We start from the raw sequence: 20,847 nt of genomic DNA, 5'->3' as shown, positions 1-20,847 counted from the left end.
ATCCTACATTAGGAGGGGTTGTAAGGCGGGTGGAACTCTTAATTTCCCGAGGTCAAATATTTAATCTATTTACAAAATGTAATATATAGCGAATGATAGCGTAAGATAATATATAAACTGGTATATAAACCGTGAAAAGAGGCATTTGTGACAGATTTTGTAAACAGAAACAGCAACAAATGAGTTGCTATAAATCAGAGAACATGATAAAAACCAATTTCCAATCAAGCCCCGAATCTAAGGAAAACAACTGATAAGCCTGATAAGAAACGACGAAATTGATATAATATATAAAAAGTGTTGGATACAGATATAAATTATAAAACTTTACAATAACCGCAGACGAAGTTCTGACACAGAACACCGTGTATGAATCTGACACCCTGTACATTGCACCTCTGTTAATAGGTTAATTAAGTTAATTAGGTTGTTAAACCTTCTCATTGTCCGCAAGTTAAGAGTTATTTACAGCGTTTAATTATATCTCAAACAAGAACACAGAAACTTAATATAATGATTTTTACTATGAGTGGTAAACGTGAGTTGAAGGAAAATAAAAGGCGATGAAAAGTTTGTCATCACTTTAATAATATACATGAACATTTGCAGAGGCCGCACTGAACTACATAGCCATCCTGCAGTTTCATCCTGCAGTTCCATCCTGCAACACACTAGTTTAACACTGGATAATAACAACAAGAATTGTGTTAATAAAACTAACTATTAATCAACCTGACCAGCTTGAAACCTTACACAACCCACTGAGAGGGGGCATCTTTAGAATATTCCAATATCATAGCAGCTAACTTCTCCACTACATCAATATTACTTGCTGCTATATTCACCCTCTCATACGGGTCTATCTCTAAGTCAAACAACATTGCAGCCCTCCCACTCACAAACACCAGGTCAGGACAGGGTTCTGTCAGGAGGTCAGAGTGACACCACATCACCAGGTCTCCGTAGAAGAGCTTGTAGTTGTGATATCTGATAACACCATAGTTACCGGGTTGAGGGGTAGTGGGACTGCAGTACTTTGTTAACTTGTTTAGTGGGAGGGGGGTGGAGACAAGGTTGTGCAGGATCGTATCTCTGTAACATTATATATTGGGGTTAGTGAAAGTGAAAGTGAAAATGAAAGTGAAATATGTAAAAGTAGTGATATGGGAATATTGTTTGTCACATAAGAATATTATACATTCAACAAACCTGCCACTATGATCTCCTTTAAGAGCACGTATCAGGGACATGCTTCCATCTTCATTGTTTATTTTGTTATCAACTAAGTTAGTCATGCAACCTGAAAATTCAGTTTTTGTTATTTTGATCAAAAAATAAAGTTGTTCTAAGACCATAATAGATTGAATCAATATTAATATTCAAACTAAATCATCGTTTAAATGGTTTGCAGGCCCAATGTATCAGTTTTAAATTTCTTCAACTTTCACTAAAAATATAATAACTTTTATGAGCTGTTGACGGTGATAACTGATAAGTCTTAAGTACATGATTATCATGATTATTATGAAATTATTACCTGACAGTGATAAGACCAGGGAATGGATATCAACAACATGAGCAAGAGCTTTGCTGTGAGTACCCTTTACACCATCATTAAGCCACGGGGCCCAGATGAACGCAGCACTCTTTATTCCACCTTCAAAGAACGTAAATTTACCATCACGATATGGTTTATTACTCCCACCAACATAATCCCAACAGGATTTAACTAGTGCTGCACCGTGATCACTTACAAATATTATCACTGTGTTCTCCTTCATACTTCTTTCCTCAAGTGCAGAAAGGATCTCTCCGAATCCATCATCCATCTGTGTTACCATGGCAGCATAGCGCCTTCTCTCCACATCGATGATGTGGTTGTTTCTCTTAGCAACAATAGATTCATCTGGTTCTAGGGGCGAATGAGGGGCAGTGTATGCAACATACAGAAACAAAGGTGATGTTTTATCGTGCTCCTTTATTCTACTGACTGCTGCTTTAGTAAACAATTCAGTAGAGTGAACTCCCTCATCATCCTCAGTCTCAGTCAACACAGACTCAGACCCGTTCCTGTAGTCATAATGAAAATCATGATCTCCAAAGTGCCGTCCCCACGTTTCACCTAGCCAGGGGTGGGAGACGTGGTGGTGAGTGTAGTGAGTCCCCATTCCTTTGTACAGACCGTAGAAACTATCAAATCCTCTTTCAGTGGGACGATATCTCTTTTCCCTGTGTCCCAGGTGCCATTTACCAACCCCGTGTACTTTGTACCCTCTTTCGGCAAGCTCCTGAAGATACATACAATATAATATTATATATTGTATTAGAAATATTTTATTGGCATTCTGAAAGCATTCAGTTTTGTACTGGCAACTTCGAGAGATAATCAATTATTCCCAAAAGGTATTATGCTAGGAATTTGTTATTTACCTTGGATAGAAACTTGTGAGAAGAGCTCTCCTTCTCTTGCGGTCCCATGACAGAAGAAGTAAACAGTTGTCCGAGCCTAAAAGCATATTTTCCTGTCATTAATGATCCCCTTGTTGGAGTACATGCTGCTTGAGTATACAGATTGTCTAGAACTAAACCTTCTTCAGCAGTTCTATCCAAGTGTGGAGTTTCGGGTATTCCTTTGTCAGACACAAACCCATCAGGCTTGTGGCTGAAGCCAATATCAGCCCATCCCAAATCATCAGCTATAACTAGTAGTATATTAGGTGCTGTTATCCTACAGTATTCCTCTTGTGGTTCCATTACTGCTACATTCATTATTACCAGCAATATTAACCAACACACCATTCTTATCTCCTCTCTTGTTTGGTTGTTATCTCCTCTGTTGCTTTAGTGTGCTGATATCATCTAGTGGAACACCTGTAACGGTGGTATAGTGACGTCATCGTCATAACATTCCATTGAAAATATAAAACATTTTATCAACTAAATGCACTGATAATCCTGTTATCTCGGAAACTTCAGATAAACTTTAATGACATTAAGGGAAGTGCAGTCTAACATTTAACAGCAATGTGAACAGCAGCTGTGAGTTATAACAACAAGAGGTATCAAGGTATAGAGAAAGTGAAGTACAGTAGAGAAGCCAAATGTTGGCCTCATTTCACACTTCACTATATTAAACTGTTTAACTGTAAAACTGTTTAACTGTAAAACTGCAACATCCAGGGGAGAATTTACAATTAACACACGAATGAGAGTATGGTATACTAATAAAATGTATACTATAATGCATAATATAATGTATACTATAATGTATAATGTATGCTATAATGTATACTATAATTTATAATATAATGTATACTATAATGTATACTATAATGTATAATAATATATACACTATAATGTATACCATAATGTATACTATAATGTATAATATAATGTATAATGTATGCTATAATGTATAGTATAATGTACATTATAATGTATAATATAATGTACACTATAATGTACACTATAATGTAAACTATAATGTAAACTATAATGTACACTATAATGTACACTATAATGTTTAATACATACTATAATGTATACTATAATGTACAATGTATACTTTAATGTATACTAAAATGTACTACATATATTTATCATATTACCTGGCTGATTTTAAAATGTTGGCCAAAATCAGTTTCAGATCAAGATACAAACAAATAGACAATAAAACTATATATAGCTTACCTTAAACGGTTAAGTTTAGACAATAAAAATAATATAGAGTAGCTTTAATGGTTAACTGCAAACGTGGGTTAGGAATCAAAAGTTAAAGACAACACTGTTACTATAACTAAGATAGGAACCAAAAGTAAAAGATGAAATAAATAAGTTAATTGTGACTGAGTTTGCTCCTTATTCATCCATGTCCAATCATACCCGACTCTTGTACACTATAATATCATTTTAACATCAATGAATCGAATTATTATCATCTATTGACAGTAAAACAAACATACTGTTAATCTGATATCCTATATTATATTTCCTATACATAGTGTAGGTTTATAAAGCTGACACAAGTGCAGACAAATTAAAACAAACAATGTAATTAAGCAATAATTATACCAATAAAAATACACTTTTTACCATTTCGGTCACCATTTGGGGCTACATTTATTAGGGATATCTAAATACAAATCATGTAAGGAAAACTCGACGACAATAGCTCTCAAGTAAAAACAAACAGCTCACCTATACGACCCACTGAGAGGGGGCATCTTTAGAATATTTCAATATCATAGCAGCTAACTTCTCCACTACATCAATATTACTTGCTGCTATATTCACCCTCTCATACGGATCTATCTCTAAGTCAAACAACATTGCAGCCCTCCCCCTCACAAACACCAGGTCAGGACAGGGTTCTGTCAGGAGGTGAGAGTGACACCAACTTTGTAAATCACCATAAAACAGTTTGTAGTGGTGGTGTCTGATAACACCATATTGGGCAGGCTGTGCGGTGGTGGGACTGCAGTACTTTACAAGCTTATCTTCTGGTAGTTTGTTGACAACCAGATTGTGCAGGATTGTATCTCTGTGTAATTTAATTATTGCTGTGAGGTAGCGTATGTATAACAGGAAATGCAGAACTTACTCATTATGATATTTATTTATACTCTATACTCTATAGGTCGCATCACAATGCAATAGGTGATTTTTTGAATGTCTACAGGTCACACATTAATAATATAAAGGTCTTGTTGCTCAGATCACAACCAGACCACAAACAACCACAAGGCCTAAATCTATTTGCGTGTAACCACTAACCAAGCCATGGGTATTTTCAAATTGTCATATATTAGCATGATACAGTAAATTAAAGATCAATTCTAGATTTAATTATCACCATTATTATCTCAAGAATTTTCCACCATGATAGAAAAAGTAGATAAATGAATATCATATTATATCATATTATGTTCGAACCTGCCAGAATGATCACCATGAAGAGATCTGAGCAAGGAGTTTCCACCATCTTTTTTGAATCCTCCTTCAGTAATTTGAAACATGCCCGAGATAGTTTCTGTCATTCCTGAAAACAAATCTAAGTTCACGTTAGTTTGTAACCAGGTCATAAGATTACATTTTACTCAGGATTGAAGAAGTTATGTGAAGTGTATTCAAAACATGTTTATAATTTAAGTGGAATTCTAAATGTTCATAATTAGATTATCTAGGTCTTCAGAGTCTGAGTTTAAGGCCAAAGAGGGAGGGGTAAAAATCATTTTTCTAGTTTTAACATAATATAATATGATAGAGCTGCTGGAGATGAACGAGTAGGAAAGAACCAAAAATCTGACCGTGTGTTTCTGAGATAATGCATGCCAACGTTTGCGGTATACCTCAAATATAAAACTTAAAAAAGGAAAACCACAACTTAGCCCAAGAAACACCTGTGCCAAGTCTCAGTTTCTGGGAGTGGCCAGTCATTTTCAGAACCTCCAACTTTTGCGTGCAATATCTCAGCAACACAAGGTTAGATTTTTATGTGGTTCTTTCCTTCTCGGTCATCTCCAGCAGCTCTATCACATATTATGTTAAAACTAGAAAAATGATTTTGATCCCTCTACCCCCTCTGGCATTAAGTACATGATTATTATGAAATTATTACCTGCCAAGGATAACACCAGGAAATGGATATCAACAACATGAGCAAGAGCTTTGCTGTGAGTACCCTTTACACCATCATTAAGCCACGGTGCCCAGATGAACGCAGCACTCTTTATTCCACCTTCAAAAAACGTAAATTTACCATCACGATATGGTTTATTACTCCCACCAACATAGTCCCAACAGGATTTAACTAGTGCTGCACCGTGATCACTTACAAATATTATCACTGTGTTCTCCTTCATACTTCTTTCCTCAAGTGCAGAAAGGATCTCTCCGAATCCATCATCCATCTGTGTTACCATGGCAGCATAGCGCCTTCTCTCCACATCAATGATGTGGTTGTTTCTCTTAGCAACAATAGATTCATCAGGTTCTAGAGGTGAATGAGGGGCAGTGTATGCAACATACAGAAACAAAGGTGATGTTTTATTGTGCTCCTTTATTCTACTGACTGCTGCTTTAGTGAACAAGTCAGTAGAGTGAACACCCTTATCATCCTCAGTTTCAGTGAACACAGACTCAGACCCATTCCTGTAGTCATAATGAAAATCATGATCTTCCTGGTTATGAAGCCATACTCCATTTTTATAAGAGTGTCCCACTCCCTTATGAATGTAGTATGATCCCATACCAGAATAAATTCCATAAAAAGAATCAAAGCCTTTTTGTGTAGGTAGGTTACCTTTTTGATGGCCAAGATGCCACTTACCAACACCATGGACTCTATAGCCACTTTCTGATAATTCCTGAAAGCATGAATAGATATGATTGTTTTGGATCAAGATACCCAATTGAATGCACTATTTCTAAAGTTAGTTTCACTATTTCGATCACTTTAAAAAACACAATTTGTTTTTTGAAAGAGGTTGGACTGAAATGGTTCATGACTAAACAATTGGAGGGATTCAGATCTATAAAAACGAGTTTTAATTAAACTTGTTGTAGGAAACTTGGACCTACTCACCTCTGAAAGGAACCTGTCAGACGGACCCTTTTTGTCCGCTGTTGTCATAACGGAAGAAGTAAACAGCTGTCCGAGCCTAAAAGCATATTTTCCTGTCATTAATGATCCCCTTGTTGGAGTACATGCTGCTTGAGTATACAGATTGTCTAGAACTAAACCTTCTTCAGCAGTTCTATCCAAGTGTGGAGTTTCGGGTATTCCTTTGTCAGACACAAACCCATCAGGCTTGTGGCTGAAGCCTATATCAGCCCATCCCAAATCATCAGCTACTACTAGTAGTATATTAGTTTTACTGCGATTAATAGTGCAATCTTTCTGACTGATTGTCGAGGAAGAAGAATGAAAGAGTAGCATTACTGTTACCAGAAACAGACCAAACATCCTGAAATTTCTGCGATGTAGTAGTTTCATGGAGGAGGACCTACAGTTGAATAAGTAAAAAGTATTCAAACAATTTAAACACAATATCACAATGATATAAAATGAAACTGTCAAAAATGTACTACATATTCCCCTTCTAAAATATTGACTGAACCACTTAAAAATCACAATTGGCATTGTGGCTCTAAATTAGGAAATAATAATAATAATAATTCTATACTGTTACATAATTTAAGAATTATGGCCCCTTATTGTGGGCAGAGTATGTGTCTTTATTTAAGTGTCCTGATTTAAAATCATCTGAGTGACTAGTAAAACAAATTTTTAGTAAAACAAATTTAAATTTTGGTATTTATTAATAACAATCAAAACATATCATATCATAAAAATAAAGCCGCGCGTTGGTTGACTGCCTCAGTATGGTGAAAAATTTAAGCTTGAAGGTGCCCTGCGCATTTACAGAACATTATGCGGCGATCACATGATCACGAGGACCTGTGAGCGCCAAATTTAATTTAAACTTTCTAGAAATCGTACATCACTACGAGTTACTCATGCTTTTGAATTGTATTTCATTCATTCATACTTAATCGGTTTAAAGCTGTATATTTAGAGCTCACTATTGTTTGAACTATGAAAGCAGAACGTAAATAATGGACAATATACCGACGACAATACCAAGGACCCGAGTGCCGCATTGACTTTTCCGGATCCGTTTTTACCGAAGGCTTATCCACCAGTTACTCATGCTGCATGTATAGTCTGATAATATTTTGTTTTATCTCTAGCAAGCATTCTGTAAGTTGGAGTGTCGTATTTATTATAGAAGAGCCAGCCAACCTCCGCATTACAATCTTTTGTATGCCAGGTTCGTTTATAAAATCTAATCATATAATAAGATTGATCCAATAGTCTAAGATGAACGGTATATCTTAGCTCATCGTTATTAAAATCCTAATGGATGAATTAATCAAGTAATGTTCCCTTCCAACACAACTAAACAACAAACAAATGCTTGCTCACCAGTGGTGACGCAATCGTAGGGGCATGCAGTTGGTTCAGATAACTCTCACCCCGACGACAGCGTCGAGAAATTATCAAATGATGCATTTGCGCCATACTGGACACATTTTATATTTAATATTTGGTGGTTTGTAGAAATTAGTGTCATCTAAAGTATAGCTTAACTGGCGAGCAAGCATCGTCCCACTCGGCGGGGACGAAAATACCGAGTCCAATCACAGAAAGTTAACCAAAAGATAAAAACAAGAGCTCGGATATCAACAAAAATCACACGCTCCAGACGACGGGGGAAGAGAGGATAGGAAGTAAGCTGCTGGGCTCAACAAATTTTGATAATTGTAAACAAATTTGTTCTTGTGCCCTATAATAATTTGGTATTGAGGTATGACCCTGTACTGTGCGTGATAGTGAAAATGAAAGTGAATGTGAATCTGTAATGCGAACGAAATGAGTTATGGCCAGACGATTCTTCAATTTCAAAATAATAAAGTCAAAGGACTCTGTTTTAAAATACAAGCTCATTCTTATCGAAGTTTAATTCTGTCCATTCTAAATCTTCGTACCTGGACTGTATCTTGAGTAGCTCACTTTTCAGTGTTACTTTAACTAAGTTCGTTGACTTAGTAAAGCTTATCATACTGTCAATTTTTCGACAGTCGTTCCACATTTTTGTTGATTGATAAATGAAAGAGGAGGATGGGTTCGGGGTGATGAACTGGTCTGAACGTCTTTGTGATGGTGATCTGTGGAGTAAAGATAGGAGTGAGATTGGAGATTCTAATCTGACAATTTTGAACAGTTCTAATAGACATGTGTATTTGTACAGGTTGTGGACGGTAAGAAGGCCGTTCTTGTTAAACAACGGCTTTGTATGCTCTTTTTCAAAGAATTCTCTTCCTAGGATTTGTTCATCTATACAACGTGTTCTGGCACATGTTCTAAATTTATCTAGATATGCTTCAAGGTCACCAAATAGTATTCTGATACATTTTTTCTGAGTGATGAAGATAGGTTGAAGCATATTATTACTCGACCCACCCCATACCGATATTCCAAATCTTAGGTGTGACTCAAATAACGTGTGGTACAATTCTTTATGGTGTTTTTTCGGGATAACGTGTCGTATTCTACTGAGTCTTCCGATCTCACACCTAAGTTTCGAGTTGAGGGCTCTTATTTGAACATCCCATTTTAGCTTTTCGTCAATAATAACACCTAAAAACTTGGTCTCTTTAACTTGCTTTATTACCGTATTATTTAGAGTTAGTATATATTCTGATTCGTTATCTGCCTCATTATCAGTAGCTGTACGTGACGGATTGAAGTGAATGTAGCAGCATTTCTTTATATTTATATGTAATAGGTTGCATTTCATGTACTGGTGTAACAAACGGAGAATTTCGTTTGCTCTTGCATACAGTTTTTTTCTACATTCATCTACTACGAATATGTTTGTGTCATCTGCAAATAGTATGAACTTGCCCAGATCAGTTGTTCTAAATAAGTCGTTAACATATATTATAAATAGCAAGGGTCCGAGACAAGAGCCTTGAGGAACTCCAAAGAGAACAGGCAGCTTGTCAGACTCTTCGCCCAGTACAGAGACATATTGATATCTATTAGAGAGATAACTAGCGATGAGTCTATTGGCGTTTCCACGTATTCCATAGTTGTCTAGTTTATTAAGTAGTTTTTCATGTGAGATCGTGTCAAACGCTTTAGATAGATCAATAAATATTCCAAGTACATGCAGTTTTTTGCTAAGACAGGATTCTATGTAATTCACTGAGGAGTTGAGGGCATGGCTTGTGGAGTGATTTTTTCTAAATCCGTACTGGTTCTCGTAAATCATTTTCTGGGACTGAAAGAAGCTATACAGTCTGTTGTAAATAATTTTTTCAAATATCTTACCAAAAACAGCTAAAGTTGATACTGGCCTATAGTTTTCCAGCAATTCCTCATTATCCTTCTTATAGATCGGACTGATTCTCCCAGTCTTTAAATCATCTGGGAATACTCCATTCCTCATGCATTCACTGTATAATAAAGATAGTATAGGACAGATCACTTTAGACGATTCTTTAACTACATGTATTGGGATGTCGGATGACTTCCCATTCTTCAGTTCAGATATAATCATTCTAACCTCGTCAGCTGTACAGTCATTAATGAAAATACTGGACGTGTTTGCTCTAGGCAGGTAGTCATAAAAACTAGGAAGATTGTTAATAGTTAGTTCTCCAATTTCATTATATGCCCCGTTTAAATTAGACGCTAGAGAAACAAAATACTTATTAAATTCATTGGCTATTACTCTACGATTGGTTATCTTCTCATTGTTTATAGTAAACAGTGGTTTTATTTGCCGTTTCTGTTTGCCCCGTATTTGATTAATCAGTTCCCATGTCTTCTTACTATTACCGTTTGTGTCTGCAAATTTTCCCATGAAATACTTAGTTTGAACATCTTTGCGATCTTTTTTAACCATCCTTCTATAATCCTTATAAGTTTTGTATCTAGAACGTTTTTCACAACATTTCAAGCATTGACATGTTCCACCTTTATAATCAGTTTCACCGAGTTTACATTTTTTCTTTCTAACTTTAGCCCAATTGTCATAGAGTTGGTGCTGATGCTTGATTTTGGCTATAAGCCCAGGTGTGATCCATGGGTTATTTTGTGTAGTTCTTTTGGAAGACTTAGGGGTTGCCAACTTACACGTTTTATCGATACTACTTTTGAAAACATCATGAAATACCGTGAAGTTGTCAATTACTTTATTCTCTAATTCATGTTCCAAGTCCTTTACAAAAGAGGTAACATTAGACTTACAGTACTGCATTGAAATAATTTAAGGAGAGTACCATAAAATCGTTAAAACAAAAGGAGTAACAACTAGAACATACTTATATTAATATCAACATTAGAACAAAATACAGTCACCTAATTCTCTTTTCCTACGGTTGAGTATAGAGGAACCATCTTTGGCGTGTATTAGGGACTTAGACCATTACAAATACCCTGCTGTAAGTTTGCAAGGTATGTGGACTAAGTGGGTCGAGAGTACTCGACTTGGAAGTGGGTGTTGAGAATTCTCAACTAAACTAGAAGATATTGATGTCCAGAAGATGAGGCAGTAGATGGAGTAGTAAAGGAGTAGTAGAGGCTGAAGGGGGAGTGATGTCATAAGGAGATGTAGGACATGAAGGGGGATGGAGGTGAAGGAGTACTATAAGTATAAGTATCAATTCTATGATAGTTCACCGATGGCGATCTGTGCTAAAGATCGGAAGGCAGTGATGCTGCCATCACTACCATCTCTTAAGATAGACCAGCATGGTTGGTCATTAGTGGAGTGCTCTTGAATGGTTTCTCTGTAGGAACAGCGGTACAGTGGACAAGAGAAGATTCGATGGTAATTGTTGTCCAACATCTGACAATTCGGACACTGAGGGTCGCAGTTGTTGGCAACCCTTGCCTTGAATGCTGTGAAGGTGATGTCATGGCCATGCAAGAGAGACATTACTTTAGTGTCTGTGCTCCTGCTTGAATAGCGAGGAAATTAGGAGGAACTAAAATGTTAATATCATGTTAGATGAATTTTATGTTCCCCATGTACATAAGGATAGGTACAAGAGGCAGTACTAGCCTGTTATAATGATGACTGCACTAATAGTGACTGTTTCCATATAAAGATCCATTAAAGGATCCTTTCCTCCAGCCTAAGAAAAGGCTTATGTGTCATAAATCGGTATAATTCACAGGACAATTATGTGTACAAAATTTGATTAATTTATCCTTCCATTGCTTTTTTGTATCCCACAAATTGATACATGTGGGTTGTGGGATCAAAATTCGATCAATCAAATTTCAGAACGATGTTGACGATGTAAATGATGAAAATAGGGTTGACGATGAAGGCGAGGACGTACAATTGTATGGGGTGTTGATCCCAGGTTCAGTCAAATTCATATTTATCAGCCTCAGCAAGTACCATTAAAACCAAACTTCAAATGCATATTTTGCTAGAAGAGATGTCTCTTGTATTGTGGCGGTACCGGTCCATTTATATCCATGTACGAAGCTGCCAGAATGAGTTCCGTCGAGCTGAGTTGGATTTTAATTGCCACTTGATCGGTTGTTGTGAATTGTGTAAGTTCCCAACATTTTACTGTCAGGTTTTGTGCAGTACAATGGGGGCACGGGGTCTTTTATCCCCGACCTTGTAGTAATATTGGGTGAGATCGAGAATATTCCTCCTTACCAAAATACGGGCTTATGGTACGTAAGTTACAAAATCACGAGGTTGATAATTTGTCCACGTGACCGCTTGGCGCGCGGTGTTGCTCTATCCAGAGCCCTTGCGCTTGCAGTAGCGCGCGCCCGCCTCACGGCGGTGACTTGTGACTTGTGAAACAAGCGCGCCCGCAGTGGCGCGAAAGCACATGGTTAGGTGAACGCGCGGTGTACACGTGGGGCGTGGGCCGCGCCTTGGGAAATTTCTGAAACATGTTTTCCGTTGTCTGTATCTTAGTTAACAATGAAGTATGACTTTATATGCGAAATTGAAAAAAATATATATCTTAACAATGGAAAAATCAAAATAAATTGAATGGAAAATGGTCCCAAAAAGTCAAAAAATTCGACTTAAATTGTTGTAAACTAATTAAATGTAAAAATTTGCAAAATTTGTGCCCAAAATTATGGTAACCAAAATTATAGTAACCAAATTTAATGTGGCCCAAATTTGTTGGCCCTAAGGTACGCTAAAAAACCGTAGACCCCATGGGGTCCAGCCTTCATGCCTAGCCATATCATGAGTCTACGCGTACTGCGTGGCGCGCTTGTTTCACAAGGAGAACAAGTAGAAATCCTGTGCCGCCTTCGGCGGTCGCGCGCTACTGCAAGCGAGAGGGCTATGGATAGAGCAAACCCAAGCCTATAATGTTTATAAACAATAGAGATTCAGCTTAATTGACGATGTCAATTCATCGCAGCTCGGCGCGGCACAGTAGCGCATTTCGCTACATAACAAAGATTCGGCGGAATGACAGGCTGATTAACGGGTGATACTCGTAAAATACCGTCGACGAGTCCAACTCGGCTCGCGTCCTGGTAAGTTGTAAACCTACAACAGGCTGAGCGCCGCCCAATGGCAATAAAGAAAATCCGAGCTTGAGCCTTGAAGTCGAAATTAGGTTTAGTGAACGATTATGGATTAAGTTTAATTTACAGTGTGCAGTGACGAAATTAAATTTGATTTGATTTATTCATAATCTTGAAAAACGTTTGTGAAAATTGGATCAAGGGAAGGTTACTCAATGCGTATTTGTTTCAAGAATTTTGTGCTGGCCGAAATTAGCGCAAAAAAACCATTTAGCATCTTACAGTCGACACGCGCGGCTCACTGTCGATGGTGCACTATACCTAGTATAGGGTTGGGGTTATGATCAGATAAGAGGGTAAGCTATAACGGTTTCGAAAAGTCGTTCATGCACAGCTAGGAGGGGCTAAGTGCAAAGAAACTGCTGCTCACTGCTACTAACTGCTGCTCACTGCTGCTCACTTGAGTGAGCAGCAGTGAGCAGTCAGCAGCACTCAGCAGTCAGCAGCAGTGAGCAGCAGTGAGCAGCAGTGAGCAGCAGTGAGCAGCAGTCAGCAGCAGTCAGCAGCAGTCAGCAACAGTCAGCAGCAGTCAGCAGCAGTCAGCAGCAGTCAGCAGCAGTGAGCAGCAGTTTCTTTGCATTTAGCCCCTCCTGTGCATGGGGCCAGCTAGAGAACGGGTTGATGTAGCGCGGTGCGTTACTGTGCCGCGCCGCGCACTCAATTATGCTTCTCGCTAGATCTGAGATCGGCGAGATGCGCTACTGTGCCGCGCCGATTTGTTGATACATGTTACGTATCCCAAATACGCGAAAAGTTGGCATGAAACGTATGTCAACCGATTTGCGATGAATTAACATCTTTAATTTAGGGTTGAAGAAGAACATGGAACAACAACTAAAATATTGAGTGTAATTAGTGATTTTATAGCACGCTGTTAATTCGTAATATTATATATTATATATATTATATATTAATATACGGGATCACTACGAATTTTGCCACAGAAACATTATATTTATGTAAAACCGTTTTGTACGGCCGCAAAATTGAAGGTTTATAACCTACCAGGACGCGCGCCGAGTTAATATATGGAAAAAATATTTTACGAGTATCACCCGTTAACCGCAAAACCATAAAACATAAAAACCAAAGTCACGTGAAATTTTTGGGCGAGCGAATTAGTAAAAGCCGCAATGTGTATCAATATTATTATTATGAAGTGAGCTGATTGGGGCCTATATTTATAGTTATAGTTATTATATAGTGAATGGAAATACTGCGTCCTCAAACGCAAATGATACCGCACCGAGATATGCGAAAATGGAATCGGTCGCTCGCTTTTCCCATCTATTGACGGCTTTTCTTCACTGCTACAAGTCTTGTCATAGTCATACGTCATATACGTTGTATGACTCGCCGCGCACGAGTGCACGGCTCTTAGTGAAACGACCTTAACGGGTGCAATACTCGTAAAATATTTGTTCCATATAGCCCACTGCTTGCTAATGCTCGACTTATTTTAGTCCGCGCGGTCTCATGGTGATCTGGCTACAAGTATATACATTATTTCCATATAATCCCGCTAACTTGACATTACGTCTGAGGCACTTGTTGAGAGTTTAAGCGGTGTCCGTGTCGCTCACGTTATCATTACCGTGGCTTCTGGCTAGGAACCGTTTAGAGAGCGGGGTACTTCATTAGCTCCGATCTTAGCATTTCCTGGGGTCCTCCTGGTGGGAATTGGGGACCAGTTAATGATAAACGCTACACTTTGAGCACTCGATAATCTTCAGTTCTACCCGTTAATTACATCCTACTGTTACCTGCCAGGGACAATGCTCTTCCTGAACAGAAAGCAATTATACGTGAGAGGAGCGAGCAATATTATATTGTTCGCTCCTCTCACGTATAATTGCTTTCTGTTCAGGAAGAGCCTTCGTGAGAGCCAATAGGATTTACCTTGCTTTCTAATGCTAGTATAATACTAGCATTAGAAAGCAAGGTAAATCCTATTGGCTCTCACGAAGGCACGTGACTTATGCACCGGAAGATATGTCCGGCTGCGAGGTCTCCTGTGAGTGTGCATATTCTGCCTGCTCGCTGTTTTACACTGCTTTCCGCCGAGTTACGTTGGACACAGTGGCTCGGAGCCGTTCAGTGCCTGGTCTGGTCACCCTCTTCTCAGACTCAGCACTATTAGGATCCTCTAGATTCAAGGACTTTATAGTCCTGATCAAAGTGACAAGTCGCCGTATTCATATTATTACACCGCACCACCCTCGAGGTGAGATTTACTGATGCTGCCCTGATATTCAGCGTATCTTTTAAATTCGAATTTTTCGAAGGACTTCATTTTTCCTCTTTTATACTCGATGCTACAGTTTTGTCGGACCTTGACTATATTTGTTCACAAGTATCTAGTTCACCTCTACCTCCTACAGCTTTTTCCGGATCGAGTTAAGGAGTCTCAGCGTTATTTACTGGTTTGAGATCTACTGTGATGGGTGAGTACTCATCTTCAATTGTAGTGATTGTAGTGTGATTGATATGATTGGTTTTTGTTCGTTGATCTGACTCTACCTTGTTTTATAGTCAAAAAGTATAATAGCTGATCACAAATAAATATAATTGGCAATTGTTAATAACCTAGAGGAATTCAGCAAAAATAAGGACTTAGATTATATTCTCCGTAAGTTAATGTTCCCCCGTATCAGATGTAGAGACGAGACGGAGGGTGACAAGTCTCCTAAATGCAGTAAATCTTCAGGGATCGGAAGACGAAAGAAGTCCTGATTCTAATTCTACTAACTCGTTATCTGGTCGTGAAGAATTAAATTCTTGAGGGGGGAAGATTGTGGCCCCACACCCTTGCTTGCTATAATTATCTTAAAACTATGAGAGAGCTGATTGTTGAGGACTTGCCCCCTTATATGGGCATGTCGAAGTCGTGCTGCTTCGACAACTGCAACACCCCGATCGTGGAGGAACTTCCCCCAATGGACTTGTGGATCCCGTTGGGGCTGGTGCATGGGAGTAGAGATGGATGCTTGGCGTACTACATTGACCACTATATGAGTGCAGTACGTCAGTACAGCAGGTTCAAGGGACATGAGAGCATGGTATGTTGGTTTCGTTCTTTTTTCTTATAGTCTTGATTTCATTTTTGGATCATTTAGTATGTCAATGACATGTACATTCAGGCAGTTTTGTAATTTTATTTATTTTTAGGGGTTCGAGCGTGGTCCTGACGGTGTTAGGGTGAAGTTGTGCAAGCCCTACGGGCTACGACGCCGTGGCCGGCATAGTCGGCCGAATTCAGTTTCAACAATGTTTACGGCCGACTATATCGGGAAGCGGCCATATGTTCCATGCACAGCGCTTGTATGGAGCAATTATACGGCGTGTTACGTTGCACTTTGCCGGGGTCACCACTGGATTTGCAACTAGAGCCGAGTTTTGCGGACAAAAGGATGCTGCACTGTATACCACGCTCAATAAAGCTCGAGACCAAGCTGTTGATCACATTTGGAAACGCAATATAAGACGATTTGAAGACCTACGATCTGCAAACGACATAACAATCACTAACAGCACCCCTTCTACAAGGGTAAAACGGGGAGTGCCCGTAGCAGTTGCTGCTATTCCTGTTGCTGGATTGCTCGCGAGCATGGCCTTCAATTTCTTCAACCGACATGAGATTAAACGTCTTAAATCTCATATTGCCCACCTTGATCATCAATTCTCTGAGTTCACCCAACAAGTTCATGATGAAGTCGAACAACAACGTCAATTCAACAAAGATGTTCTCTACTTAATCAAAGATTACACCCAATGCTGTGTTTCCTCACTTTGAGCCAGCTATAGTTCCTGTAAAAAGCAACGAAACTTGTCTTCGAGTTAAACTTCCTAAACGGATCTACCTTAAAGCTGATCAGTTTTACTCCGCGGAACAGTCTGAGTCAGAGTGTGAAACTCGACCATCAGGACTGCTAGTCTGTCTCGATAACTCCAAAAAGACAAAGACGCATCTGAGATTACTTGTCTTACTCTTAACAAAGCTTCTCAATGCGATACGGAAGAAGTGCACTGTAAACCTTATGTTGCACAAGTTTCAGCAGGAGCCCTGACTTTCCGAGACGGAAATCCAGTTTATGGGATTAACATAGGAAGCTCCCAAAAGATCAATCGGATAGACACTCCCGAAACCGAAACAAAACTTTACTCACGGAAGGAATATTCTCAAGTACAATTAAAGAGTAGAGTTTTGTACTCTATCCGACCAGAAGACATAACCAACACAGTTCATTGGAAACCTTCACTGGACGTTAACAAATGGGTTCAAGAACTCGCAACAAGTGCAAGAAAACATCAGAAGTCAAACTTTATACGGATTCATCAGCTTATCGAAAAACAGGACGAAACAATTCAACTATTGAAGTACAAACCGAGCAAACTGTTAACAGATTCTGTCTATAGCATCATTATATAGATCGCAGCATTCCTTTCTATTGCACTGTGGTGTTTCACAATAATTGCCTTATGCGTGTTAAACTCAAATAAAAGACATACCAAACATGGAAAGACATTAATGCAACTAAAAAAGGAAATCCTAAAGCTTAGACGATCTGACAAACCTACACCAGACACAGATGAGATGTCATTTCGTCACCTTGAACAACAAGACGAATTACCATTACCTTTTACTACTAGAGGTTCTGGAATAAGATACAGAGGAACAAGTCGACCTGCTCCACCTCCACGACAAGATATAGTCGAAAAAAGTGACGAAGAACCAGAAGAGACATCATTCATCAAAACACCCCCGCAAATTCAACATCAACATCATTCCAACCAAACATTTCATCAACACCAAAACGTTCAACACGATCGGTTAAAGCCCAAGCAAATATTGGGTAATTCATTCACACAAACACTTCAAAACATGAGCATGATATGATATTGGCAGTATAAATTGGCAGCTGGCAAAAATGATTTTAATGTCGACGTTTCACAACGTCCCCCAAATGACTTCAATGTCGACGTTTTTAACGTCCCCATAATGGCTACAATGCCCACCAGAGACTCAAAAGATGGACACCTTTCTCAATTGGACATCGAATCACAAGAAATGTTTAATCCTTATCTACCTAACTGTTCAAAACCTGATACCGAAATGAGCTGACCCTTGCAGCCAAAACTCCACAGAGTATAATCCTAACATCAAAATTCATTTTCCAGCAATTATCTCAGAAGTACCTTGTCAAAAAGCCATTAATGTGCGTCATATCAGCCTACCTCGAACATCATGATAAAAGATTTTTCAAAAGACTGTTACAAAACAGCATAATATGCAAAAAAGCTCCAAAAAGGAAAAAATTTCATTTGCTCAAAGAACTAACAATCATCCTGGAAATTTATATTGAACTATCTTGCCTATATAATACTAATAGTTACGAACATTTGCCCAGTGAACTTATGACATACATTGATTAAAAATTTATTTTCAATAGGAACAAAGCACTAAAATGGTTTAACCAAGATTAACCACAAATTTGAATCACCAACCAACGCTTTGTATTAAACCTTCAAGGTGTCGTTCAGAATTGAAACAAATACGTAAAATATTGGAAAATATATATTCAATTGATTTATGTGTGAATTTATAAATGGTCACATACAATTGTAACGAGAAACAAATTTTGTTAAAATTAATTACAATGCGCAAATAATTTTCAATTATCGATGTTTCTAGTTACTATTCATATTTATTTTTGTGTTTTAAGAGGAAAAGATAAAAATCCAAAAAAGAATTATTATTTTCAGAATTAATTTTTCGTGTGATTTAACTATTCGTCTATTTAATGGACAAATAAAAAGGGTAATCGACTTCATTCAAGATATCTACTCATTACATTAAATTATTTCTTTTTAAAGATGGTAAGTTGATTTATTACGATATTTACTTAAAAAACGATGGTAGGTTCCTAACAAAATTTCTGTAAACATTTTTTTCTTCTTATTAAGGGGGGAAGGTTGTGGGATCACCCTTTGCACACTCTAAGCCATATAACTTTGCTATCCCTTGTTGGCAGGTTGCCAGCTGTCTGCCTGTGCTTGGCACATCTCCAAAGCTTAATGGGTTAACTCATACTTAAGAGGTCGCAGACAGCACCTGTGTCAGGAAAAATGCCAGCCAACCGGAGTGGCCCGCTTAAGTGATTAACAAACTGCACCGACGTTATGTGAATGTGACGCCACAGGTAAAAAACTTTTGGCTTCACAACGTTAAGGTGATTTATAGGGAAGAGCTATTAATGGAGTAATGGATAAGCGAGGGACCTCATTGGTCTGGCCCGTTTGTCCAGCGCACGCTCATTGGTCACTATTTCGAGTAGCGGAAACGATGACTAAGATAATCGTTTCCGTGAGTGTAAACCCTACGTCAATGATCCTCACCAATGAGAATCTGGGAACTCACCTCATGGGTCACACGTACTAGTCCCATGATTGTCATGGGATACAACCTATAAAAACCCTAGGCACACCCATAATTCCCCACTTCTTGAACGCCCACTCAACTTTAACAAAGACTTAAACGTAATCTACCATCGTCCTTGGTTGCTTGTTAATTTGTTTATTACCCACATCCAATTGTATTTTATTGTCTACACTACAAGTACAAAGCCTAACTTACACAACGCAAACTTCGCCGTGAGACAGAGATCTGCTCTGTGAAGTACGGTCCACCCCTCTCTCTCTTCTAGTTCTACTCAATCACGAAGGGACCCCCCTTTTCTTTCTAACCCACACTTGTTCCAGCAACTCTCTCGAAAATACCTCGTTAAGAAACACTGATACATAGCTACAACCAACCCAATTTCAAGTCGTATTATTTGGTCAGCTCACTCTAACTAAAACACACCGCAACTTCCATCGTGGGAACAGACAGTTAGTCTGAACCTAATCAACCTATCTTAAACCTAGACGATCAACCATCTCTGCTTCCAGAGTTTTAGACGGGACAATGTATTTGAACTATACTCACCTTGCCTATGAACTTATGGAGTTTATCGACTATAATATACATTTTTATTTATACATACAATATAAATACATTTTTCGCAAAAACAATGTATTGAAATGGATTAAACATGACTAAAAAGACAAAATTGTAATATCCAATCAACATTTTCGTTTCTGATGTTTACTTGTTTAATTGTTTCACTACTCGCAGTCTCGCACTCAATTACAAAGCCTAACCTACACAAATAAAAAATCGCTAAAAAAGGAAAATCACTAAACTAACAGTAACAGCTCGTTGTTTTACTTGAACAATAACAAGGCCATTTTGACTGATTGACTAAAATTAATAAGATAAATCAGATATTAATCTGGTAAAATCCTGCATTCTTAGCTTTATAGTTATACCAGAACCTTCGAAATCCTAAGAATAAGTCCTAATCTTCGCTTCACGTCCCCTACTCATCTCCTTCATCGTCCCATCAACTTATGTAGTCTTTAAGTCTAACCTATCTCCTTGAACTTGCTTTTATGCACACATCCAGAATTTTTATTAGCATTTAAATTATTATATTTGATTTTATTTCCACTTCGTGATATTGTAACGCGGTTAAATTTTAAGATTTTATTTTCATACTTTTATTCGGCTTTTGTTTTATATCTGAACTTATTTATGAATTGATGTATAGCCAAGTGTATAGTTCGTTAGTGTTCTCCTTAGTAATTTCAAGTTT

At 38.1% G+C, this 20,847-nt stretch overlaps 1 protein-coding gene across 3 annotated transcripts; it reads right to left on the bottom strand.

The window, feature by feature from the left end:
• Window positions 1-3: 3 nt before the first annotated feature.
• On the bottom strand, window positions 4-7,006 carry LOC134823981 (arylsulfatase J-like). Of its 3 annotated transcripts, none has more exons than XM_063835579.1 (8): window positions 6,584-7,006; window positions 5,618-6,365; window positions 4,933-5,038; window positions 4,198-4,540; window positions 2,431-2,871; window positions 1,538-2,288; window positions 1,210-1,300; window positions 4-1,092 (listed from the first exon to the last, which is right to left on the bottom strand). In XM_063835579.1, exons 5-8 carry the CDS (start codon window positions 2,797-2,799, stop codon window positions 750-752), a joined length of 1,554 nt encoding a protein of 517 aa, XP_063691649.1. In that variant the 5' UTR covers window positions 2,800-2,871; window positions 4,198-4,540; window positions 4,933-5,038; window positions 5,618-6,365; window positions 6,584-7,006; the 3' UTR covers window positions 4-749. The 3 variants fall into 3 exon arrangements, with proteins under 3 accessions (XP_063691649.1, XP_063691651.1, XP_063691650.1); XM_063835580.1 differs by having other exon boundaries at window positions 181-1,092; window positions 4,933-5,050; XM_063835581.1 differs by lacking the exons at window positions 4,198-4,540; window positions 4,933-5,038; window positions 5,618-6,365; window positions 6,584-7,006 and adding an exon at window positions 3,691-3,803 and having other exon boundaries at window positions 160-1,092.
• Between the last annotated feature and the right edge of the window lie 13,841 nt (window positions 7,007-20,847).

This window comes from Bolinopsis microptera, chromosome 12 (assembly GCF_026151205.1).
Source record: "Bolinopsis microptera isolate Bmic1 chromosome 12, MBARI_Bmic_1.0, whole genome shotgun sequence".
NCBI classification, from domain to species: Eukaryota; Metazoa; Ctenophora; class Tentaculata; order Lobata; family Bolinopsidae; genus Bolinopsis; species Bolinopsis microptera.
Note: the sequence above shows the minus strand (reverse complement) of the source record. Positions and strands in the feature narration are given on the sequence as shown.